The sequence below is a fragment of the Ochotona curzoniae genome, unplaced genomic scaffold (assembly GCF_017591425.1).
Source record: "Ochotona curzoniae isolate NIBS_2020 unplaced genomic scaffold, NIBS_Ocur_1.0 patch345, whole genome shotgun sequence".
NCBI lineage: Eukaryota > Metazoa > Chordata > Mammalia > Lagomorpha > Ochotonidae > Ochotona > Ochotona curzoniae.
Genome location: NW_024466912.1, coordinates 198,432 through 224,631, shown reverse-complemented (window position 1 = coordinate 224,631; position 26,200 = coordinate 198,432). Strand labels below are relative to the sequence as shown.

General features: G+C 50.6%; 2 protein-coding genes and 2 pseudogenes across 3 annotated transcripts; all 4 read left to right on the top strand.

Annotated features, from left to right (window-relative positions):
• LOC121167200 overlaps positions 1-26,200 on the top strand; it is a 188,090-nt pseudogene that overhangs the window by 24,837 nt on the left and 137,053 nt on the right.
• The window catches only part of LOC121167178, a 193,429-nt pseudogene that overhangs the window by 51,646 nt on the left and 115,583 nt on the right, over positions 1-26,200 (top strand).
• LOC121167192 (patr class I histocompatibility antigen, A-2 alpha chain-like) overlaps positions 1-26,200 on the top strand; it is a 185,892-nt gene that overhangs the window by 156,135 nt on the left and 3,557 nt on the right.
• Positions 2,595-5,234, top strand: LOC121167199 (patr class I histocompatibility antigen, A-2 alpha chain-like). Of its 3 annotated transcripts, none has more exons than XM_040996596.1 (7): positions 2,595-2,667; positions 2,906-3,175; positions 3,395-3,670; positions 4,216-4,491; positions 4,580-4,693; positions 5,012-5,029; positions 5,182-5,234. In XM_040996596.1, the coding sequence occupies exons 1-7, from the start codon at positions 2,595-2,597 to the stop codon at positions 5,232-5,234; spliced, it is 1,080 nt and encodes a 359-aa protein (XP_040852530.1). The 3 variants fall into 3 exon arrangements, with proteins under 3 accessions (XP_040852530.1, XP_040852528.1, XP_040852527.1); XM_040996594.1 differs by having other exon boundaries at positions 5,012-5,044; positions 5,191-5,234; XM_040996593.1 differs by having other exon boundaries at positions 4,580-4,698; positions 4,996-5,044; positions 5,191-5,234.

The following is a 26,200-nucleotide window of genomic DNA, read 5'->3' as shown; positions in this document are numbered from 1 at the left end:
GTAAAATTGAACTGTAGACCTGTGGGTGACACAGCTTAGAAACCTGACACAAGGAGAAAAATCTGCTAACTAGAAGTACAATGACCAAGAGCAAAAGAAGAGACAAAGGCACAGTGAATATTACTGAAATCTCCCCTGCAAAGGAGCAAAATCCTTTGCCAACCTCAGAGTTCACTGAGGAAGACATTGAGAAAATGGGGGACACAGAATTCAAAATGCTTTTTATAAAGTGCTTATCAACAACAAGAATCACACAAAGCAGCAGTTCAAGGAATTAAGAAATATGTCACAAAGGAAATGAATCAAAAGAAAGCTGATATATCAAAATTGGAGAATACAGTGGAGCAAATTTAAAGTTCAGTGGAGAGTCTCCAAAATAGAATCAAACAAGCAGAAGAAAGAATCTCAGAATTGGCAGATATTTCCTGTCATCAGGGGGAAACAAACAAAAAGCTGGAATCAGAGCTGGATCAGGCCAAAAAAAGTATTCAAGAATTGAAAGATACTATTAAAAGGCCAAATATAAGAGTTATGGGAACACCAGGAGAATCAGAAAGAGAAACTTGGATTAAAGGTGTATTCAATGAATTAAAAAGGGAAAATTTCCCTAATCTAGAGAATTGGGAAACATGATCCAGGAGGGTCACAGATCTCCCAACAGGGTTGACCCAAAGAGATCTTTACGATACATAATAGTCAAGTTCTCTTCAATCAAACATAAGGAAAAGATCCTTAAATGTGCACATGAAAAAAAAATCAATTGACATATAAAGGAATGCCAGTTAAATTCACAGGAGACCTCTAGAAGGAAACTACATGCCAGAAGAGAATGAACAACATATTCCAGATTCTAACAGCAAAAATTGTCGACTCAGGATAATGTGCCCAGCAAAGCTTTCCTTTGTCTTTGAAAATGAAATAAAATTCTCCCACAGTAAAGAAAAGTTCAAAGAATATGTCTCTTCCAAACCTACCCTACAAAGTATGCTTATAGATGTTCTCTTGACAGAGAAGAGAAATAATACTCACCAAAAAAGGGCAAATGGGAAGAACATCCAAGTAAAATAACAACAGAAGACCAAATCAATGAACAACCCATTGCTAAAATGACAGGACAAAATTACCATCCATTAACCCTAAAAAAAAAAAGTTATAAAATGATACTTGTGGGCAGAGGCTGGGACATACATCCACTGATTCTGGTTCCTCAAAGCAGACATCCTGATGCCTCAAGAGCCTGCAGAACATGAAACCACTGGGCCTTGTCAACACCAAAGGCCATTGGTCAGATCAAATGCAATGCTCAAAAGGGAATGGAGGGCTCAGGTTGACATACTCCAGTACATATTGAGGAGGCAGGGAGCAACACACCAACTCTCAACCCTATCCCATGTCTCACAGCTGATCCAGTAATACAGCAGAGCCAAGGCAGTAACCGTGGACCCCTGCCATGGAGTGTTACTGGCTACCACTCCACAGTCATGTCTCTAAAGATAGAAAGAGTTTGCTTCTTTGATTGCCCTAGATGACACCTAAACTCTAAAAAGGAAAACAGGAATTGTGAAACCTTGAATCCATCACCATAAATTAGACAGCTTCCCAGTACTTACAATCTTTTCTCTTAGAATCTGTGATATTACTGAAGGTGAGATTTAAAATTATTTCCAAATTATACATACATGTGGTCATACAATGCATTACAGAATGCTTTAAAAAAATCATGCATTAGCACAAAATCCAATCAGTGTGCAGGATGAACCTATGAGTTTTAACACACCAGAAAACAAAATATACAACAATAGAGCTTCAGCTTATACATTGCAAATAATCTTTAAAAGCTGGCACTTGTGTAATTTTAGTGTATGATCAAGGGTGAATATTCACAACTGTTTGGATACATTATTAAGATAGTCTCCCTACATATTTGCTCATGCTAGGTTTTTTTCCCCACATACTACAATTTAAAAAAAAATCAGGCGAACTGTAGAATACAAGCGAAAATTCAGTATTCTAACTAAACTAAAGGTGCAGAGGGTCAAAATGTAAAGACTCATTTTCCTCACTATCCTGTTTACTTTGAAAATTGTTATTTCTTGTAAAAACAGTATTCATTTAAAAGCCATGGGATATTTTTAATGAGTCAATTATATTTAAAATGGTTTCCACTTCTGAATTTGAACTATTGGTATATATATCCCAACTTCTGTTTCTGTTTGGAGTCATCACTAATTCTGAAGAGCATAAGCATCCTGAAACCAAAACATCTGAGAATCACTGACTTACTTAGTCACTGAGTCGGTCTCAGGAAGATGGTGCAGAAGGAGCCTCTGTGCCAGGTGCTAGTGCAAACCTGGGATAAAAGGCTCAGATTCCCAGGGTGGCTCTCAGTGACGCAGTCCCAGGGCAGATCTGGGCTGGGGAAGCCCAGCCTTGTGGAGTTCAATGCCAGTTTCCTGATTGGGAGTCAGGTCCTTTTGCCAAGACATTTGGGACACAACACTGCCAGCACTCCCATTGGACAAGCGGTTTCTGAAAGAGCCAATCAGCGCAGTCACTCCCAGTGGGGAGATCAGAGTCTTCCCCAGACTTTCAGGATGGGGTCCATGACGCCCCAAACCCTCCTCCTGCTGCTCGCGGGGGCCCTGACCTTGACTGAGACCCGGCAGCGTGAGTGCGGGTCGGGAGGGAGACAGGCTCTGCGGGGCAGGAGCGAGGGGAGCGCGGGGAGGGACACAGGACCCCGGGGAGCCGCTCACGCCCGCCCTTCACCCAGACCCCTTCCTGCCGCCCCTTTACCGTTTAGCGACCCCAAGGACCCTTCTTCTCTGCCCGCCCCAGCGAACTCACTTGCAGCATCCCGCTCCAGTCAGGTGTCGGCCCTGGTCTCAGCCCCTCTCTCCCCCAGGCTTCCACTCCCTGAGGTATTTCAGCACCGGCGTGTCCCTGCCCGGCCTCGGGGAGCCCCGCTTCATCATCGTGGGCTACGTGGACGACACGCAGTTCGCCCGCTTCGATGGCAACGCCGAGAACCCGAGGATTGAGCTTCTGCAGCCGTGGATGCAGCAGGTGGAGCAAGAGTTCTTGAATAGGCACTTACAGCTCGCTAAGGACCACTCAAAGCTTAACCGCCTGGACCTTAAGGACCTGCGCAGCTACTACAACCAGAGCGAGGCCGGTGAGTGACCCGACCCCTCCCCACGTGCGCCCAGGGCGCTCTTGGTCCGCGGGGCCAAGGTCCCCCACCCCGAGACTGCGCGCCCTGTAGAGACCATCGGCCATGAGAGTCCACGGGAAATGTCAGGGTTTCCTTTTTTGATTTCCGCTGAAAACCCCACGGATGGGTGAGGGCGGGGGCGGAGCTGGGTGGCCAGGGCTGACCACCAGCCTGGGACAGACTTTCACACGCTCCAGAAGATGTACGGCTGTGATACTGGGGCAAAAGGACACTTCCTCCGCGGGTACCTGCAGTGGGCCTACGACAGTGCCGACTACATCACCCTGAATGAGGACCTGCGCACCTGGACCACAGCCGACATGGCAGCTCAGATCAGCAAACGCAAGTGGGAGGAGACAGCTGTGGCTGAGCGCTATGGGGACTACATGGAAAACGACTGCGTGAAGTGGCTGCACAGATTGCTGCAGTTGGGAAACGAGACCCTAAATCGCACAGGTGTGCTAGGCTAAGACTGTGGTGGAGGGGAGGAAAGTGGGACCCAGGACTGAGTCACTCTCTTCTCACAGCCACAGCGGGGATGTCCTCCTGCAGTTTGGGTCTAGAGACAGAGACCCACCCTTCCCTCAGTGTGAAAAAGGGACCTGGATTGTGCAGGCATAGAATTCTAAAAAGAATCCTCTTGGTGCCCTGGACTCCTGCTGGGTCCTGTGAGCTGTGACCCCTCCCAGGCCTGTCCTCAGCCTCAGGCCAATGCACTGGGAGGATTCACTCCAGGGTTTCTCAGTCTCCCTGACTCCACTCAGGTCAATATGAAATCCCTTTTGCCCTGTCAGAGACCAGGGTCCTCCCAGCCTGAACCATACCTGATTCTACATCTTTGCAGACAGCAGATGATCCCATTGTCTTTATCCAGGCCAGGTCTGGCCTTGCACTGCTTCCCCACCCCTGTCCTCCTGTCCACTCCCAGGATGGACACTGAATGCAGCTTTGGTGTCACATGAAGAACATGAAAGGCATGAATTGTCCAAATCTTCCCTCAGACCCACCCAGAGCACACGTGACCCACCACCCAGTCTCTGACCAGAAGGCCACCCTGAGGTGCTGGGCCCTCGGCTTCTACCCCAAGGACATCACACTCACCTGGCGCCGAGATGGGGAAGACCTGACCCAGGATATGGAGTTGGTGGAGACCAGGCCTGCAGGGGATGGAACCTTCCAGAAGTGGGCAGCTGTGCTGGTGCCTGCTGGAGAGGAGCAGAGATACACATGCCACGTGGAGCATGAGGGGCTGCCTGAGCCCCTCACCGTGAGATGGGGTAAGGAGGGCAGTGAGGGGCAGAGCCTTCAGCAGAGACAGGGCTGAGACCTGGGGTCAGAGCCCCTTATTGTCCCTTCCCCTCTCAGAGCCTCCTCAGCCCACTGTGCCCATGTGGGGAGTCATCGCTGGCCTGTTCCTCCTGGCAGCTGTGCTCATTGGAGCTGTGGTCACTGTTGTGATGATGAAGAGGAAGCGTTCAGGTAGGGCAGGGTGAGGGCTGGGTCTTAGTCTCCTGTCTGCCAGGGCCCCCAGCGGGGCCCCAAGTGCTCACACTGGTTCTGGTGTGAAGCATAAGTGAAGGTACACCATGAACACTCCACAGGGAAGACACTACTCATGAGGATCTAAGACCCAGAAGCCCCGGTTCAGGGGGAGGTCCCAGCTGAGGACACACCTCCTGGGTCTGCAGTCACAGTTCTAGAATCTTCTCTAACATGACCCAGTCCTCTGGGCTCCCTCTAGGCATGTCCTCAGGCCCTGCCTTCTCCCTGCCTCTCACTAGTGGTTTTCTCTCACAGGTGGAGAAGGAGGGAGCTACACAAGGGCTGCAGGTAAGCACTGGGGTGTGTGGTGGTAGGGGAGTCTCCAAGGCTCTCGCCATAGTCAGATGTCCATGGAGAAGCTGCCCTGCCCACCCAGTAGCTCCTCCTGCAGCCACAACTCTGGGGCTCTCACCAAGTTCTGATTGGTTCTCCAGGTGGGGACAGTGCCCAGGGCTCTGACTCCTCTCGCTTAGCTTGAAAGGTAAGACCTGGAAGGCCTGGCGGGAGAAAGGGCAGTGTGAGGGGACACAGAGGGGCTGGGGGATTCCTTGCATTTGCACATTTTCATGTGTGCTTGGCTGTTCCTGACCCATGTGTAGTAACCTGAGTTTGTCACCTTTTTTCTGTAGTGTAAGACAATTGCCTTGTTTGGGACAGAGGGATAGAACCATGCTCAAGTCCTCATCCTGTGTCTTCCTGCACAGGCATCTGAGTGTGTTCCTGTGAGCACAGTGTGAGGTGGGAGCCTGGCCCTCCCAGCCCAGCATGGGCACCTCCATCCCTGTCTCAAGTCAGGTGCACATGCTGCAGCTTTTCCCTTCCCTGTGCAAATCTGAACAACATATCATTTTTCTCATTCTTGTCAGAGGCGTTAGTGAGAAAATTTAAAGAAAATTCCAAAAAGTGAACAGAGAAAATAAACAGAAGCACCATAAACCTTCCTGAAAACATGTGTTTGCTGTGTTCAGTCTGTTAAAGGAGGGGATAGGAGAGACTGTGGGGACAGGGTTGTCCCCAGGCAGTGCTCAGTCCATCAGGCTTTGTCATGGTCATTGCCAACTTGGTTCAGCTACCCCAGTGTCCTGATCTCTCTGATAAGATGTGCCCACCAACACCTGCCATCACAGGACTCAGATGTAGCCATCAGGTCCTATCTCATGGACCCAAACAGTGGTGGCTGCACGAGGCCAGGACAGTCAAAACTCAGGCTTGGGTTCAGCACTTGCTCCTGTCTTCCCATGTCCAATTGTTTCCTTAGTGTTGTTACTTGATTTCACCTGCTCTTCCTGTGTGTGAGCTCTGGTGGCCTTTACCTCTGTGTGTGCAGAGGTGTATGGGAGGCAGGAGGGCAGAGGACACTTGTGAGAAAGCACAGGCTGTATGGACACCAGTGGGACAGGATGTTGCTCTGCAGCAGCCACAGTTGGCCTCTGTCTCAACTCCACTAATGAACCACAGGGTCTGGAAAGGGCAGGTACAACATACTCAATACTCAGATTACATTTCTGCGGGCCAGACCCAGTGCAGGGCAAGGTGGTCCAGAGTGGTTGTGAGGGCTGAGGCAGCTGAGTCTCTCACCACCATGGCCAGTGTGCACTGCCCTGAGGAGGTGACCCTGAGGAAGGTTGGAAGGACACAATAACTCACCAGCAAAGGTGTCTGGGCAGGTGCTGTGCAGGCAGGGGAATGGGCAGTGCAAATGCCCTGGGCAGGAACTGGTCGAAACACAAAGCAGTAAGCTGTCTAGAAGGCTGGGTTGCAGCATCACCATCCAGCAGCAGACAACACACTAGAAGGCTCAGCCCTTGCTCTGAGTACGGTGGGAGCCCTGAGACAGCTCCGAGCAGAGGAAGGACGTGTGCACCTTCTCCTGTCCAGGGACCACCCTGGCTGCTGTGTGAGGATGGGGCTGAGAGACTGAGAGGCTGGAGACAAAGCTGTAGGGCTGCTGCCATGTCCAGGCAGGGATGCCAGTCACCTGCTGGGTATGAGCATGAGCTAATGGGAGATATGAGGTTCTAGATTTTTCTGCAGATGGATACACTGCACTTCCTGTAGACTGCATCAAGGGAATGATAACAAAGTGTTGTGGAGGACACACAGGGCTTCAGGCTATGCCAGTGGGGGTATGGTATCACTGTGAGAGGATGGATTCCAAAGGGGTTGCCCAGGCATTCAGTGCAGGAACAGCGGGAGCTGGGATGTCAGTGAGAAGTGACACTGTGGGGTTGGTAGTAACCATGAGTTGGGGATGAGGAAAAGGAATTCTCTGTACTGAAGACACCCCCGGGAGGTAGCTCCACATGGACCATGTCTGCAGTCAGAAATGGAGATGGGACACGCAGGAAGTGAGCGGCAGTGATGAGTGCATGCACAGCACCAAGCCCTGGACCGGCAAAGCTAAGTGGGGAACCAAGCCCATGGCTTGAGCAGTTGCAGTGCTGGGGTCACTGTGAGAACCAGGGACCACAAATGTGCTAGGGGATCCCTTGGGCACAGGGAGGGCTGAGACAGTCTAGAGTGGGCAGGGCATCTGTGTGTGGCTCACGTGGGTGCTGACAGTGCCACCCCAGGTCACATTCTGGCAGCAGGAGGGGAGACAGGACCCCCACCTGGACCTCAACCTCCCCTGAAGGATCATCACGTGAGCATACCTGGGCCCTGGGACCTACACGGTGAGGGGCCACTCTGGCAGAGGTCTGGGTACATGTGGCACAGCTTAGTGATTTTACTCAGGATATTCCGGCTTATGAGATGAGAAACACATGCACCCATTTCTGAGCCACACCTCCATCCTGACCTCTGACAGTCCTGGGGCTGCTGTGCTGGGCAGGACTCTTGACGCTCTGGGCAGGGCAGGGAGTCCCAAGTCCAAGTCACCTGTATAATCCCCAGGGAGAACCCACCCACACTGGGCACCTTCCTGTTTAGCAGGGGGAAGGGGCAATCATGACAGTCTCACCTTGTGATGTTTCAGCTCCTAGTGTTCACATCCAGACACAGCACAGCCAAGGTCAAAGGTGCATTGAGTTCTCTGAAAGCCTAGCAATCAACCCCACTGTCACCCACACTTGGGAAGCCCAAGGCCCTTGAGCAGATAGCACTACAAGATGTGGTAGGAGTCAAAAATTATTTTTATTTATTTGAAGGTTTTTTCATCTTTGTAGAAAGGAGAGTACTCGCTATCCCCTGGCTCATTCCCAAAATGCTGGGAGTGGGGCAAGCCAAAGCCCAGAACACAAACTCAGTCCAGGGGTCCTCGTGCATCATCTGCTGCATCCCAGAACGTGCACTGGGTGGATGCTTGGCAGAAAGTAGAGCCAGGACTCCAACTGAGCACTGAGATGGGATTGGGCATCCCAAGTTGCGTCTCCACCCCTGGGCCAAGTGCTCACACCTATGTCCATGGTTCTCAGTAAGGGTTAAATAAAGGGCAGAGCTGGTCACTGATGACACAGGACATTGGAGATACACAGTACCCTCTCTCCTGGTGAGGCAGAGCAGGAGGAAGGTTCAGGAAGAGAACACAGCTGAGAACACGAAACTTCCCAGGATCCTGCTGCCTCACATGGTGCCCCACACAGATTCTCACGCCTTGAAGCCCACAGTGAAATCCAGAAGTTGATAAGTTACCTTTCCCTTGGCTGTGTGACACTGTAGCTGACTGAAGGCAGAGGAAATGCAGAGAACCTGGTTGAGGCTGCACAGCCAGGAGCAGAATCCATGGCCTCACCCTGGCTGGTCCCAGCTGGGAACCACAGCCCTGCTGCTGGGCACAGAGGGCACAGCTCACACCCTTGACCCTGACCTTGGGCCTGCACTAGGACTGCTGTCTGTGCTGACAGCCTGGGCGTCTGCATTTAGCAGCTCTGTGGTGTGATGGAAATGCTTCTGTTTGCTCCAGAAGATACAAGGTTCACTTCCTGACTCTCCCTCAGAATTCTTCTTTCCATGGGTCAGTGAGGGGCTTTTCCTTCCCTCCAAGCAGGTCTCTGATTCTCTGACACCAACTAGCAGTCCTGCCCTGGCAGGGACACCTGCAGTGAGTGTCCAACCTGCACGCTATAGGCCCATCCCTGACATTGCCCTCACCTCCCAGGCCAGCTGCCCTCAACTCCCACCTTGGTTACCTGCTCTTCTGACTGCAGTGGCTACAACGTTGAGGTTTTGCACAGTGTTCCTCCCAGGTTGGATCATGTTCTGTAAAAACTCACAGACCCCAGGCAGAAATTGTACTTCCTGTTACTGTCTACACCAAGGTCACAGAGGGGCAGCCAGATGAGCACAAGGTCTACAAGGATCCTGGTGTCAGGGTCTCTGCGTCCCCGGGGAGTTGGGCTGCAGCCCCTCTCAGCAGCTTACTGAATGGCCAGTCCAGGGGCTCTTCCCAACCCTTCCTTAGAGGTGTCCATGGAGCTTTCCTTACAGAGTCTTTCTTGTCAAAGTTTATGTTCGTCTGTTTGGCAGATGAAGACTGACAGACCCATGAGAGGCTCCCTTCCACTGGCTCACTTCCCAGGAACAAGTGAGGGCAGTTTTGTCTCCCTCATGTGTCCTTAGGATGGCCTCATCCCCTGAAAACCAAAAGTAATAGGGGAACTATGAAAGAATTTACAACACTGAATAAACAAGAGAATAAGCATTTAAGACAAGAAATAAAAGTCTACAGACATTAATAGGGAAAGGTTGTTTTTATTTTAGAGCATTTGACAAATTCAGACAATCCCAGCTCTGATTCCCTCGGGCTTTTAGCTGCAGCAGATCAGACAGGAGCCCAGAATCCTTCCCAGGGGGATCTGATAGGAGACGCTCCTGCTCCCTCAGAAACTGGGGAACATGAACTTCACATCTCTGAGAGGCAGACACATGAGAACATGTGCTTCAGCCCCTGTGTGAACCAGGTCTTCCCATTCACAACAGCTATAACAAGTGAAATGCCTTGGGGTGAGTTTAGCCAAGGATGTGAAAGATCTCGACAGTGAAAGTCACACAACTTCAATGAAAGAACATGAGACACAAACAATGGGGAAAATCTTCCAAGATTCTGATTGAGAAGAATTAATATGATCCAAATGTCCATGGTGCCCCAAGCAATTTACAGGTTCAATGTGATCCCAATAAAAGTACCAAGGTCATTGTTCACAGAGCAACAAGAACAAACCAAATACCAGATTAATAGGCAGAAAGAGACCAGAATCAGAGCAGACATAAATGAAAGTGAAATGAAGGAAATATGAGAGGCAAACAAAAATATAGGTTGGTTTTACAAAAATAAAATAGACAAATATCTAGCCAGACGAACCATAAACAAAAACAAAAAAAAAAGTTTTGAGAAAAGCTCAGATAAGTAAGATAAGTAGAATCAGAAACTAAAATGGAGACATTACTGGTCCAGCACATTGGCTCAACTGGCTGATCCTCCACCAAGCATCTCATCCCACATGGACACTGGTTCATGCTCCTGCTACTCCACCTCCCCCTCAGTCCCTGCTTGTGCCTGGGAGAGCAGACAGGAACAGCCCAAAAGCCTGCAAACCTGCACCTGAGTGGGAGACTAGGAGGAAGCTCTTGGTTCCTGGCTCCACATCAGCTCAGCTATGGCCAGTGCACCATTTGGTGAGGGAACAAGATGATGGAAGATACAGATCTGTGATTCTCTTTTTTTCTTGTACAATATGCCCTTCCAATAAGGATAAAAAATGCTTAAAAAATAAAAGGAGGACCTGACACAATAGGTTGGTAGCTAAAGTCCTCACCTTGCAAACGCTGGATCCCATATGGGTGCCAATTCTAATCCCAGGTGGCCCTGATTCCAATCCAGCTCCCTGTGTGTGACCTGGGAAAGCAGTAGAGAATGGCCCAAAGCCTTGGGACCCTGCACCCACATGGAGACACAGAAGAAGCTCCTGGCTCCTGGCTTCAGATTGGCTCAGGTCTGACCGTTGCTGCCACTTGGGGAGTGAACCAGCTGATGGAAGATCTTTCTCTGTGTCTCTCTGTCTGTAAATCTCACGAGAAAATAAATAAATCTTGAAACAAACAGGAAAATGGAGACATTACTGCTATTCTATAGAAACACAGATTCATAAGAAACTGCTGTAAGGACCCCCAACTTGGGCACTGATTCAAATCCTTCAAATTTAACAGCTCCACTTCAATCAAGCTCCCTGCTCATGGCCTGGGGAAGCACCAGAAGATGGCTCAAGTATTGTGTCATTCACTCAGGACATATCTTAGGCTCCTGGCTTAGCCTGGCCCAGCCCTGGCTGTTGCAGCCATTTATGGAGTGAACCAGCAGATGGAAGATCTTTGTGTCCTGTTCTCTCTGTAACTCTGCCCTTCTGAAATAAAGCAAGAAAGAAGGAAGATGGGGTGAGGGGGAAGAAGGAAGAGAGAGAGAGAGACAGTAAAAGAAACAAAGAAAATTTTCATGAAAAAAATATATACTGAAAAATTCGATGTGTTAATCCAAAATAAAAGAAGGAACAGCTATTGCACAAAAACACAACAGTTAAGTCAACACTGTTAAAGCTGCATCCCACATTGCAGTGCTCAGCATCCAGTCCAGTGTCCTGCTAACACACACCCTGGAGCAGCACATGGTCCTTCAAGCACTGGGTCACCCATAGGGGAGACCAAGATGGAGGGTTGGACTCAGAATTCAGAGAGGTCCAGCGCTGGCTACTGCATGTGGGGGTGAACCAGCAGATAGAGGATCTCTCCCCATTTGCCTATCTCTGTCTGTCTTTTTTTCCCTCCCTCTCTCTTTCTCTCTCAGTCTAACTTTCCAGTGATATAAGATTAATTCATTTAGGATAAAAATAAAACCTTAAAATGAAACAACAGTTAACCAAGGGGGAAATTCTCAAAAACAAATTTCTTTGATTTTTTAATCCATAAAACTGTACAACGGAGAAATACTTAATTGAAAAAATTAGTTTCTACATTTGTTAAGAGAGCATGAGGGTTATTTTCTGACCCACCTATCAACCCCAGGTCCATGCCCCCAGCTTTCAGGCAGGCACAAGGCCAGCAGCTAACATTCCAGACACCACTTCCTGATGCCAGAGGAGGCCAAAGGGATTTGCTCTCCTGGAATTGTGTCTGAGCTCACACATGAGCGCCATGATAAGACTCACTCCGCAGCTGCTCTTTGCTTCACTCCCTTCACTCTTGGTCAGGGCTGCACTCATCTCCACGACAATGCTGGTCACAGCATCTAAACACCTGCACTCCTCACAGATGGCTGGGACAAAGGACAACAGATGGGCAAGCAGCAGACAGACTGCCCAGGCTGGGAAGGAGTGAACAGAGGGATAAGGCTTGGAGAGCTCCCACCTTCACTGAGGAACCTAGGAGCCCACAGGCTCCCCAGGGATAAATGATCACTCCAAACCTGGGGACCTGGGGCTGCAACCACTGGCTGAGCTTGAGGCTCTGTCTGTTACAAGAAACTGATCCTGGTCAACCGTGCCAAGTCAGCATAAAGAGTACATGTCTGAGGATGAAGGAAAGAGAAAGATTTTTCAGACATCAGCAAGCTCCTCGAAAATGAAGACATAGCAGGATGTGGGACACAGCTAAGGAACAACAAAGGTTGACTGGCTGATCTGAAAGTAGCAAAGGTTGTGTAAGAGATGGGAACCTGTCCCAAGAGAAGGAGGTTTGGTGCAGCTGGTTAAGCTCCTGCATGTGAAGCCAACATCCCATAGCAGAGAGCTGGTTCACATTCTGACTGCTCTGCTTCTGATCCAGCTCCTTGCTGCAGTGCCTGGGAAAGCAGCAGAAGACGGCCCAAGTGCTTGGGCTCCTGACAGCTCTGTGGGAGACCTGGTTGGAGTTCTGAGTTCCTGGATTCAGTTTGGATCAACCCCAGCTTTTATATCCATTTGGGGAGTGAGCAGTAGATGGAAGAGCATTCTCTCTCTCTCTCTCTCTCTCTCTCTCTCTCTCTCTCTCTCTCTCTCTCTCATTCTAACATACAGTCCCCATTTGGGGACTGAAGGGTGGATGGAAGAACGGGCTCTCTTTCTCTCTGTCTCTGTCTCGCTCACACACACACACACACATCTCACCCTGTCTCTATCTGACTTTCCTTGTCTCTGTTACTCTTCTCTCAAATAACTTACAATGAGAAGCAGAGCTGTTGCAGAATCACGTGCATCTTTCTTTTCCCTTCCTCCCATGGCGACACCTGAGCCTGTGACTAACCAGAGTGTCTACTCACACAGATCACCCACACTCACTGGCAGTTCAGACAGCCTGGGAGAGTGGTTGAGGTTGTACTGTCCCCAGTCTGCACAGTCAACATGACCAAAGCAGGGAATCCTGACCCAGAAGGTGAAGGTGCAGGTGACTAATGTCAGCACAGCATGGGCTGCAGGCTGAGTGGGCTTCCTGCTGATGACAGACACCGGGAGCTGTTAACACAATGCAGCACACACTGGCTGTGACAGACATTTAGGGGCTCTCAGAAAGACACTGAGTGTGAGACAGGGAGCCAAGGCTAAGGTCAGCTCAGGTGTTGGGAGTGGTGGCCACTGGGCAGGCAGAAACTGAGAAGACACAAGGATACTGCATGCCATGAGAAGCTCCATTTATTATTTTTTTTATTGGAATGTTAGAGAGGGAAGAGGCAGTTAGAGATCTCACACCTACTGGTTCTCTCACAAAACCAGGGAAGGGCCAGGCTTAACTAGGATCCACCAGCCTCCTCCTTCTCCCCGATGGGTGCAGGGTCCCAGCAGTCAGGCCAGCTTCTGCTGCTCTTCCAGGCACAAGGGCAGGGAGCTGACTGAGAAGTGGAGCACACAGGACTCTGTTCAACAGCCATATGGGACACTGGCATTGCTGGCAGCAGCTTTCCATGTTACACCACAATGCCAGCCTCTCATGAGAAATCCTCAAAAATAATGAACTATTTCAACTATCAGTACTTGTAAGTTTGAATTAAATAAAAGGAAAACCTCCAAGCATGCAAAGGTTTATGGCTGAAGACAACTGAGCACTAAGATGATAGTTGAGGGACAATCAAACTCAGGGTCTCAAAGCATCCAACATGCCTGCAGCAATTTGAGAGAGACAGCAGCACTGAGCAAAACACAACAGCATGCAGCAGCAGGTGGATCTTGCAGGATGCCTGAACAAACTCTCTCCCTCCTCCTTCCTGGACTCCAGGACCCCAGATAGACCTCCAAGGGCCCCTCATCTTCTCCCACTCACAGGCAGGCCCTTGTCCACTCCTACTGAGGGCAGAACCCCCAGCCCAGCTCAGCCTGCATTACAGGGAACCCTGGAGCTCTGCTGCCTGGCCTGGACTGGGCCTATCTCAAGGAGCAGCCATGACCAGGAGGCAGCAAGGACAGAGACCCCTCCCAGCCACACAGAATGAACCAGGGGTGGCAGCTGCTGGGCTGATCCCTGCGTGTCCACCTTATTCATTCCTCACTCACTCAGTCCTGCCTCCCAGCAGGGCCCCGCCCAGGAGCACTAACCCTGCTCTTTAGCACCAGGATCCCAGGCCCCTGACACCACAGCTCACCCTAGTTCTGTACCCCTTAGGGCCCTTCTCAGGGCAGGCATCCCTGCCACACCAGCCTGAAACACACCCAGAAGATCCTACAGCAGAGCCAGCCCCTCCTGTTCTGCAGGTCGCTGTGGTCCCTGTCCCTGCACAGACTCCCTCCCCTGGTCACCATGGCAGCAGAGCCCTGTCTCTGTCCCACCCTCACTACTTCCCCTCCCAGACTCAACAGTGAGATGCCTGCCAACATGTACATTCCCACTGCATACACACAGTTACACACACATCATGGATAATCCACATGGCACAGCTGCAGTCACAAATTTTAATACTTGAATCCACACTAACACACAGAGAAATACAATTTTTCCCATTTTGTTGCTTTTTTTTTTCTTTATTTTGGCTTTATAAGGGATTCTCACATTGCAAGAGGAATTTTAACCCACTGCATTACAAGCCTGACATCATTTTACATTTTTCTTTTTAAATTTTTAATAAACATTTATTTTCTGGATCCCGGACAGCCGCCACGTGCACATGGTGAGCTGTTTTCCCCGGGCCTGCTGGGTTTCGGGGGCCGCTTCCTTCGGGGTGAGTAGACCGAGGGGGGGAGGCCTCCGGGACTGGGCAGGTCCGGGACCCACCCGCTGTCCTCATGGGGCGGTGAATGGGATTTGGGAGGGGCGCGACCTTGGGCCTGGGTTATTTAAACCTCCAGCAGCCTCCTGGCAGCTGGTGGGTCTCAGGACAGGGCGTCTCATGTCTGGATCCTGGACAGCCGCCTTGTGCACAGCCGCCATGTGCTGAGCTGCTCTTGGGCGGCCAGTGCGACATTTGGTGCCAGGCTCTGCCTGCTGGCCTCCCGGCCGGGGAGCTCTGGGGATTTGATTCTTTGAGTTGCTGCTTAATTAGCTCCAGGTTGAACCTGTTGTGCTTCTTGGACCTGAAACAGGCAGTAACTCTTCCTTAGCAAAACTTGTAATCACTAATAATGCTGAGCACCAAATACCAGTCATGCAGAAGCTATGGCTTGGGGCTTGTCCTGCAAAAGTAGCTCCAACAGCTGGCCAATGTGTCAACTGGTAATGGAACAGAGTAGATTAGGCACGACTGAGCAAACCTTAGCCCACAAGTAAAACTAGAAACCAGGAGGGAGCAGAGGTCATGCCGAGCTAGGCTCTTGTACCTACTGGTCTGTGGGAGCCAGGGACGCTAAGCCACAGTGTCTAAGGCAGAGTTCGGGACAGGGGAGGGGCTGTGCCAAGCTGAGTCAGAGCATCCATTGGCAGGCAAGTGATCTATGGCTGGGAACAGACCCGGTTGGGGAGCAAAGGGGACAACCCTAGCTGAACTGAGGTTCCCACCAAGAGGCGCGTGGCCTGGAAGGGGGGCTGCGTTCTGATCTGGAAACAGTTGTAGTCTCCCTTGGCACAAGTGTGGACTGGGATTGGATGCACCGAACTGGGCCGGACCCCGACTCCCCCTGGTGTTCTGGAGGACCAGGGCAGATGTGGGATGGACTAGGCAGGGTCTCAAACCCCTACTAAGCCATGTGTGAGCCATATGTGGGTATGGACAAACCATGGCTGGGCTGGAACATCCAACAGCAAGAACCAGATTGGGTGGAAGGCCAGTCAGGAAAAGCCACAGTTCCTGCTATGACAGGAGGTGGACTGAGTAGGGCTGGCTCATGGACCCACTGGTAAGCGTGAAACCTGGCATTGGGAGAGGTTCTGATGGAGGAGCCTGGGCAACTCCTCTGGCAGGACACAGACCCAGCAGGTAAACGCAAGAAACATGATAGGAAACAGCCCAGAAAAGGCCATGGAAAGCTACCCACTGGCATACAATTGGCAGATGTGGGGGCAAGACCAGGCTGAATCTGTCCACATCATCCACTGGCAAATCCAGGCACCAGTGTGGGTCGACCCAGGGTCGGTCGCAACAAAGACTAGTGCACATTATGGAATGCCGAGGTGAGGTTGCCTGTACCAGAAGGGACCGCAGCGCCCAACCAGCCTGAGAACAAGAAAGGAAGTGGGCAGAGCTGGCAGGGGAATAAGGGAGGGTTCCTTTGCAGGACAGCTACTTCCGCAGGAGAGCATGGGCTGGGATGGGGGCAGACCAGACTAGGCAGAGCTACCACACCTGTGCGCCTCATGTGGACTAGATCAGGGAAAAGCCGGGCTGGGCAGATTATTCCTACTGGTGCAAACAAAATTAGAGTGGGCGAGGGTTGTTTGGGCTTAGACGCAGCATCAACTGGAATCTGGGAGTGGGAGAGGCCTGGGAGGGAAATAGTGGGCTCATCCCTCTTGGGTTACCACTCCCACAGGAGGACATAAAACTAAGACAGCTGCTGGGGTGGAATGGGGTGTGGGACAGACTGGATTACTGCTACACTTACTGGCAAACCAGGGTAGGGGGTGGGCCTGGTGGGGGTTATTGTGGGTCGCTCCAACCTAGGCTGCAGCTCCCGCTGGTTTATGTGAGGGCCAAGTATGTGCTGGGCAGAACCAGGCTGGACTGCAACACCCATTGGTTCCAGTGGAAGTCGGGAGGGAAAACAGAACCAACCCAGCAATTGCAACCACCAGCTGATTGGAGCGATGGACGGTGCCAGACCCTGTACTTGTTAGCACATACAAGAAGTTTCTTTGGAGATCTTCCTAATCTAAATGCTGGACTCAGAACCCTAATGAAGAAAAGAGAGAAGACAGAACAGGTCAACCAACCATCTCAGCTATGATGGACTATGTCAATCAGTGGATTTTTCAAAGACCTCATAGTGCTTGGAGTGGCAAGATTGGCAGCGATTCATAACTGTGGCAATATCAAAACCACTTGAGCAAGAACCTCAGAGCATGCCCTACATCCGGGACCTGGGGAGGGTGGGAAATTGGGTGGGCTTCTCCCTTAATATCCCCCTTTAAACATGAAGCTAACAATATGGAAAACATACTAGTATTATCCACTTTCCTATAGCCGTTGAACCTTCTTACCCTAATTAACTATGTAAAGAATGTCAAAATAAAATAAATAAATAAATAAATAAATAAACATTTATTTTATTTTTAAAGGCAAATTTACAACCAGAAAAGGACAGATGGAGAGATAATTCCTCTGTCACTAGTTCACTCACCAAGGGGCCACAATGAACAGAGCTGAGCCAATCTGAAACCAGGAGCCAAAAATTTCTTCACGGTCTCCAGTGTAGGTGCAGGGCCCAAGGACTTGGACCATCCTAACTGCTTCCCCAGACCATAACAGGGAGCTGGATTGGAAATGGAGCAGCAGAAATATGGATATGTGTCCAAATGGGATCCTGGAGCCAGAGGCAACAGCTTTACCCAAAGTGCCACAATGACTTCACCATTGTTTTCCAATTACGAGATAAGGAAATAGAAGGGCTCAGGATGTTGTTGGTGAGACTTCAGCATTGGGCAATCAGGCCCCTCTCTGCAGATGGTAGGCTGCCTCAGTGGAACCAGGGGGCTCAGGAACAGACAGCATGGTCTGCCAGCTTGGATTTCTCTGGCATGGTCGGATGGCGCCACCTGGTGGTCATCTGCAACAGACAGGCTCACAGACTGTAGGAGAAAGAACCAAAGTTCCAGGCAGCTTTTTATCCCCTCAGGACCTCTCACTCTTCTCAAAACTCAGATCCAGCCCTCGTGGGAAGGATACTGATGCCCCACGAGCACTCCTATCACCCCCTTTCTCAGCCCTGACTCCTCTACCGCACCTCAATCCACATGAACCCTGCCGTTTTGTCACCACAAAGCAAAGGAGCAGAGGGCATCATGGTGGAGGATGAGATCCAAGAGCAGCCCCCACATGTCCACAGGGCTCAGCCCTGTCCTCTAGGCTCACACAGAGTCACACTCCCTCCTTCTGCTGGGACCCTTCTTGTCTATCCTGCTGCCCAGCTCACGCTGTACTCAACCTCCTCTCCCTATCCCTGAGCCAGCCCCTCACACCTGCACAGCACACCAGGAGGCCAGGGGCACAGATGGCCCAGAGCAGCAACCCTGGACAGGCTGAGCTGGCCCTGCCATGCCTGGAAAGCCCCAAGCCAAGGAGGTCCCAGGCCTTTGCCCTGCCCAGCTCCCAGGCTGCAAGTGCCCTCCTGCCCCTGCAGACAGCTGCTCCCACAGGTTGCCACAAACTGAAACTATGTCTGCCAGGTTCTATCCTAGCACAGACACAGCCAGGTCACAGCCCTCAGTGCATCCTCTTCCAAGTGGTAACTCAGGGTTCTGAGACCCTGGGCTAGACCATGCTTGCCTCTGCCATGGCCACCCTCACCACAGAAACCCTCCTGGACAGGGATCTCCATGTTGAGTTCCTGATTCATTTGTTTCCTACCATCCCTGGTGAAGGAGCACATCCTAGGAGCCTGTCCCCTGAGAGGAGGACTTGTAAAAGCCACCAGCACTAGAACTGGAATCCTGAGCAATCTTGAGGCCCTGGAGAGGACAGGAGCCACCTCATACCTGCCCTACCATGCCAGGGGTGTCACCTGGACAGGGTCTCCTGGCTGTGACACAGGAGTCGTGCCCTCCCATAGTGCCCAGGCCACATGGCTGCCTGACCATGAAGCTGAGTCACACATGAGAGTGTAGGGGACAGACCAAGCTGGAAGAAGGGCCCAAAAGAGCTCCAGCCCCATGGCCCTGACCTGCACACAGGATCTGCCCCAGGCTGGGTCTGCAAGGGCACACACACCCCAGGAACTCACCATCCCTCTCCCTCAGGCAGCCCCCTATGGAAGCAATCACAAGGATTGTCCCTGATGCCAGCTCTGACCACCTAGAGGCCAGGAACAGGTCAGGAGGCCCAGGAGTGGGGGAGGACACACAGATGGTCTGACATACAGGATGGGGACAGGGCATGGCCACAAAATGCTGCTGTCACTCCTCTCCCTCAGCCTGACCCCCAGGGGCCCTGGCACCACCCTCACTTTGCCTGCACTGAGCCAGTGAGAAGAGACAGGCTCCTGTTCCCTTAACAGAGACCTCAACTTCCATCCCCAGTCCCATGTGGGACCCTCCTCCCTGTGCAGGAGGAAATGCCAGGAGAACCACCTGCCAGATAGTACCTCCCCACTTCCCCAGCCAGGGACCCCATAAAAGGCTCCCCTTGGGCCTCTGGAGGTGACTTCCTGTGGCAGATCACACAGGGAGGAATGGCAGCCACAGGAGCACCAGCAGCAAGGGACTCAGGCAGCCAGGCACTCAGAGTGTGGGAAAACAAAGCCTCCCTGTGCACATGGGACCTGCCCAGGCCCGCCCCGTCCAGAGCCACCCTGAGGCTCCACAGCACATGGCACATAGAGTGAGCACCTGCTGCCTGCCACAGCACCCTCTGAGCAGCTGATTCCCTGCTCCCTACCAGGAGATCCCTGGTGGAAGCCCGTGCATGCAAGGCCCCCCTCCCATCGAGCAAGGCATCCCAGGCCAATGGAGATGGGGCCAGAGGCAGGGGAGGCCAAGGCAATGTTCCCAGCACATCAGGTTAAGTTCTTGCCTAGTGCTGCTGCCAAGGCCAGGGCAGGGTGGTTGAGGAAGAACAGGCCCCCTCTGCTTTGAGAAAATGGGATCGGGTGGGACAGTGTGCCTCTCCCCACCCTCACCCCCTCCCAGAAAAATCACAATGCTGGCCAAGTGAGCACAGGCTCAGACCCCAGTTGTGACCTTGGGCAGCTGAGTCCCTGAGTGCCTTGCGCCAGCACGACAGTCACAGTATCGCCCACGACACTGGCACAGGCCAGGCTTCCAAACTAAGCTGGGGCACTCCCAAGGAGCCATGCCCAGTATGTGATCACACTAGGAAGAGCAGGCATCTCCTTAGTAGAGCACAGAGCTAGTCATGCACCTGGCCAGGGATGTCCTGCTCTGGACACCAAATGAGTCCCAGGGCTATGGTATCTGCACAACCAGATTGTGAGCAAAGGCCGCCCAAGCTTCCTATGTCCTCGGCCTCAACTCTGGGGAATAGGAGAGAAGAAATCCTCAAAGACCCAGCTGTTTCACAGCCCTGGGTCCCCACCTGTGCTGACTCCTCCCTTCTCCTTGGCCACAGAGAAACTTCACCCACAGGAGACCTCCCTGGTTCCCCAAGACTCCCATCCTCCAACCACCTGCAACACCAGAGAACACGTCTATCACATGAGGGTTCCTCAACTACATGAGAATTCAGGGGAAGGGAAAATGCAGCCAGAGCTCCAAGGAAGACAGAGGCACCACGTTTGTCAGGCAAGTGTAGGAACGACTCCCACAGGCCATGGGTCTGCAGGAGGAGAAAGACTGGGAGGGAACAGCTGATGCTCCCCTGCATGGTGACTCTGTCAATTACACATATACCTGCCCAGTCCTGGGGTAGCCGGTGTCCCTAAGAACAGAGGGAAGCCTCCTGGTGTCCACACCCAACTTCACAAAGACCCACACATGCTCAGCGTGCGCATCCCACAGCCAAGGACAGTGGCCAAGAGCCTGCAGTCCCTCCTTCCCCAACCTGGTCCATGGGCCATCCCAGGGGACAGGAAGCTGAGGCCTGTTGGGCTCTCCCCAGAAACAGGGACTAAGGGAGAAATCAGAGAGCACACGCATGGCCTCTGCACCCAGCACACAGGGCCTGGGCTCCACAAGGCAGCACTGCCTGCTCTGAGGGTCACCTGACGGGTCTGTGGGTACTGGAGGAAGCTATTGTGGCCCTGCTAAGCCTCCAGGACTAGCTCATCGCTCACAATCGCCTCCCTCCAGCAGTGTCTGCAGGTCCCTGGCTCTCATCTCCATCCTAGCAGATTCTTCCGATGAAGGCAAGTTTACCCAACACCCTTTACCGAGTGATGAGCCCACCCCATTGCCCTGTCCTGAGGGATGAAGCATCTAGTCCCTCCTGGTCTCTGTGGGAAAGCTACCTTGTGCTGGAGGAGCCACTGTACAGGCTGCTCCCTCTGCTGGGACTGTGCTGCCCCTGATGCCCCAGGGACAGTTCCCACCTGGGAGTCTCTGCTCACCCCTCAGCCTGCAGAAAACTGGAAGCCCTGCCCACAGCCAGCCCCAAGGCTCTTACCACACTTCTCTGTTTATGGATCACCACCTACAGCATTGCGAAATGGACCTTCCTCATTACTTGATCCAGTTCATGTGTAAGTTTAATGGTCAGGCACATGTTGTTTGCCAAGCACTCAGAATGGAGCCTCCATGTTGGAGACCGCCCCCCACTCCCATGAGCCTCTGATGAATGAATGAATTCCCACAGGCACTTCAAGCATATACAGGCTGCCATTGACAGTTGTGGGATTCTAGCCCACTGCAAATGCCAGTTGATAATTTAACATTACATAGAAGTAGCAATTGGTCACTAATACAAAAGTGCCTGCACTTCTGGCCACAGGCACCTTCTCCCCTTTAACACAGCTCCCCGCCCTGCCATGCTCTCTCCTCTAGCTTCTCCCTTCTCTGTTGCCCTCAGCACTGCAGGACAACCCCAGGGAAACTGCAGATTCTCCTTCCTGCTGGACAGGGTGAGTCCGTCCTCTTTCCCTGACCTGTTCAAAGCAATCTTCCTGGGCACATGTCTTCATCAGTCAAAGGAGCCTGTGTGGAACACTTTGGGATTTCTCCAGAACAGAAGCTGCAGGGTGGGAGCCAACCCAGCCCCTCCCACAGCTGGGGTTGAGCAGCTAGGGCTGCAGGAAGCAGCACCTGCCTCTGCTGCTCACTCCCAGCTAACACATCTGGGATGGAGCCCCAGAGACCTCCTGCAGACTTACGCTGGCTGCTGCTTTCTGCTGCTGCTTACTTGATTTTCTATTTGTGCCAAGGCAACCACATCCTTGTGAAATTCATTTTGTACAAAGCCACAGCCCCAGGAGGAAAGGACACTGTCGTCAGTGAGCAGCGCTGGGAGAACCAGACCCCACAGGGGACACAGTGTGGAGCAGCATCACCTGCTCCTGAGCATCTCCATGTGGACTGAAGACCTCAGTGTCACACCTGCAGCTGGAACCTGGCAGAAGGATGTGGAGAGGGACACATTCTGGCAGGGACTGGGGCACAGACTTCTCCCACAGGACCCCTAACCCAGAGGTGATGGAGGAAATAGACCCCACGGCTGTGTCCACATAGCAGCTCCTACGGCAGAGGAAAGAGGCCAAAGAACCAAGGGACAGCCTCCCCTATGGGGAAAGTGTCTGCACATCCCACATCGGGCCAGAGGCTCATGGCCAAACATCCACAGGACTCAGCAACCAGAACTTCACTTATACAAGGACAAAGGAATGGCTTGGATATTTCTAAGAGAAAGACACAGATAGCCACCAGACTCAGAAAAAGTGCTCAGGGGTGGCACTAGGACACACTATAATGTACCCCGGTGCTCCAACCAGCAGAGCCAGTAACGTGGACAGGGAGAGGGTCTGGGGATGAAGCACCGACAGGAGACCAGTGAGTGGTAATCTGAAATGCAGCAACAGCCAGAACTCCACCAGAAACCAGTGGGAAGGGACATTCACCTGGGGCTCAGGAGGTGAAGCCAAAGAACTGCTTGTCCTGCTGGTCTGTTTGATTTGACCAGGAACAGAGACAGAGTGGCAGATCCCAGATGGGCAATGCAGGAACAGGGTGGATTTCACAGCCTAGTCTGCCACCTAGAGCCCAATTGGGTGCCATTTTGTCTAAAGGAACAAAGGCTAGGGAAAGAACTGAGCATGCACTGAGCTGAAGAGTAAGCTCATTTCTGGTTCTGTAAACTGCAACAACGTGGACTCTTCAGGTTCCAGCCAAGATCGGTCTGGGTAACCCTCAGACCTGATGGTCAGCAGATCAAGAACTGTAGTAGTGGCACATCATGCACTATTTGTATGGTGTGGCAAAGGCTTTAAGACTGCAGGGACAGGGCCTTGTGCGTGGCCTAGCAGCTGGGGTCCTCACCTTGAAAGCATCGGGATCCCATATGGGCATCAGTTCTAATCCCAGCAGCTCCCCTTCTCATCTAGCTCCCTGCTTGTGGCCTGGGAAAGCAGTTGAGGACGGCCCAAGGCCTTGGGACTCTACATCCATGCGGGAAACCTGGAAGAAGTTCCTGGCTCCTAGCTTTGAATTGGCACAGCACTGGCCATTGCGGTCACTTGGGGAGTGAATCATCGGAAGGAAGATCTTTCTGTCTCTCCTCCTCTCTATGTATCTCACTTTCCAATAAAACTAAAATGAATCTTAAAAAAAAAAAAAAAAAAGGCTGCAGACAACAGCAAGCTGCACATGCGCTGTGCTCAGGGACAACTCACTGAGCTCAGTACACTGTACTAGCACCAAAGGAAAATAATACCAACTGTGGCATCATACGGGTCAAAATAGGTCCGTGTGGCCCTCAGACCTAATGGCCAATGGGTTCTGGCAAGATTATCACCACCAACATCCTACCTATATCGGACTCTTGATGTCTCCCTAATCCTGGAACCTGCTCCAACTGGAAGTGGGAGAAAGGTTGTATAAACAATGGTGTAGCCTAAGCACAGTATCACAGGGAGTGGATAGTAGTGAGCCAGCACCTGGGATGAGGAGACCATGGTGGAAATCTAACATAAGAACCCAGACCTGAAACTCGCTGGAGCAAATGGCACAAGTGACCTCGAATAAAGAGCCATGTGCCAACTGCAATAGGTAAAATCAAACTGTAGACCTGTGGGTGACACAGCTTAGAAACCTAACCCAAGGAGAAGAATCTGATAATCAGAAGTACAATGACCAAGAGCAAAAGAAGAGACAAAGGCAAAATGAATATTACTGAAGACTCCCCTGCAAAGGAGCAAAGGCTTTACCAACCTCAGAATTAACTGAGAAAGACATTGAGAAATGGGGGATACAGAATTCAAAATACTTGTTATAAAACTTCTTATCAACAAGAAGCATGTAAAGCAGGCATTCAAGGAATTTAAGGAATATGTCACACAGGAAATGAATCAAATGAAAGCTGATATATCAGAAATGAAAAATACAGTGGAGCAAATTAAAAGTACCATGAAAAATCTCCAAAATAGAATGAAAGAGGCAGAAGAAAGAATCTGAGAATTGGAAGGTATTTCCTGTCACCAGGAGGAAACAAACAAAAAGCAAGAAGCACAGCAGGGTCAGGTCAAAAAAAAAAGTATTCAAGAATTGAAAGATACTATTAAAAGGTCAAATAGAAGAGTTATGGGAGTCCCAGAAGGTACAGAAAGAGAAGTTGGGATTAAAGGTGTATTCAATGAAATAATAAGGGAAAATTTCCCTAATCTAGAGGAAGAATTGGGAAACTATATCCAGGACGGGCACAGAACTCCCAACAGGCATGATCAAAAGCGATCTTCACCACAACACATGATAATCAAGCTCTCTTCAATTGAAAATAAGGAAAAGATCTTTAAATGTGCATGTGAAAAAAAAAATCAATTGACATTTAAGGAATGCCAATTAAACTCACAGGAGACCTCTCACAGGAAACTCTACAGGCCAGAAGAGAATGGAGCAACATATTTTAGATTCTAAAAGCAAAAAATTGTCAGCCCAGGATAATTTACCCAGCAAAGCTTTCCTTTGTCTTTGAAAATGAAATAAAATTCTTCCACAGTTAAAAAAAAAAAAAAAGTTAAAGAATATGCCTCTTCCAAACCTGCCCTACAAATGATGCTTCAAGATGTTCTCTTGGCAGAGAAGAGGAATAGCACCCACCAAAACCAAAGGTAAATGTAAAGAACATCCCAGTAAAATAATAACAGAAGACTAAACCAATGAACAACCCATTGCCAAAATGACAGGACCAAAGTACCACCCATACATATTAAACCTGAATGTAAATGGCTTAAACTCATCAATCAAACATCATATATTGGTATACTGGATTAAGAAAACAAAACATATGTATTTATTACCTACAGGTATCATTTCTCACAAAGATAAGCAGCAACTATATCTCATGCATTTTGATTTTTTTTTAGTTTCATCTCTTCAAAACACTTTCTTGTGATTACATTTCTTCTGACTCATAGATCATACAGCAGTATAACTTTTTTCAAGGATGATTTTCTTTCTCCTTTCTTCAGCAACACATTAGTCATTCAGTAGCATATTATTTAACTGCATGGTGCTTTAAATTTCTATTTGTTTTTAAAGATTTATTTTTATTATTTTTTATTGGAAAGGCAGATGTACAGAGAGGAGAGACAGAGAGGAAGATCTTCCGTCCAATGATTCACTCCCCAAGTGAGCGCAACGGCTGATGCTATGCCGATCCAAAGCCAGGAGCCCGGGTCTCCCACGCGGGTGCAGGGTCCCAAAGCTTTGGGCCATCCTCAACTGCTTTCCCAGGCCACAGGCAAGGAGCTGGAAGGGAAGCGGGGCTGCCAGGATTAGAACCGGCGTCCATATGGGATCCCGGGCGTGCAAGGCGAGGACCTTAACCACTGCGCCACCGCGCCGGGCCCTAAATTTCTATTTTGCTTCCTATAGTTGATTTTGTATTGTGGCTTTTCGTCTAAGGGTATGTATAGTAACTGTGTAATGGCAACTATCATAACCAGATGTGACGATACAATGCACTGTGCATCTCTACTTCCAGACTGCAAATGGACTCCCAATGAAACTGTTTACTATCTTAACAATAGGATGATGGATTCTCTGCCATTGTGCATGCCCGCAATGATGGACATATGACTGTGTATGAAGAACTATACTATTGTAACAATAAAGGGAAACCCAGTGAAGGGGAGGGAGATGGAGAGAGGACATGGGAAATCCCACAGCCTATGGAACTGTATCACAAAATGATAATAATAATAATAATAAGTTAAATTTAAAAAAAAAAGAAATAAGGTTGTCAGAACTAAGTCGATGCAGTTGATGTGGGGAAAAAAGCAACAGTTCCCCACGTTAAAAAAT

Coding starts and splice junctions, on each gene's coding strand:
- LOC121167199 (XM_040996593.1), top strand. CDS start 2,595: ATGGGGTCCATGACGCCCCAAACCCTCCTCCTGCTGCTCGCGGGGGCC. Junction 3,176..3,394: donor CTACAACCAGAGCGAGGCCG/GTGAGTGACCCG, acceptor AGCCTGGGACAG/ACTTTCACACGCTCCAGAAG. Junction 4,699..4,995: donor AGAGGAAGCGTTCAGGTAGG/GCAGGGTGAGGG, acceptor GCCTCTCACTAG/TGGTTTTCTCTCACAGGTGG.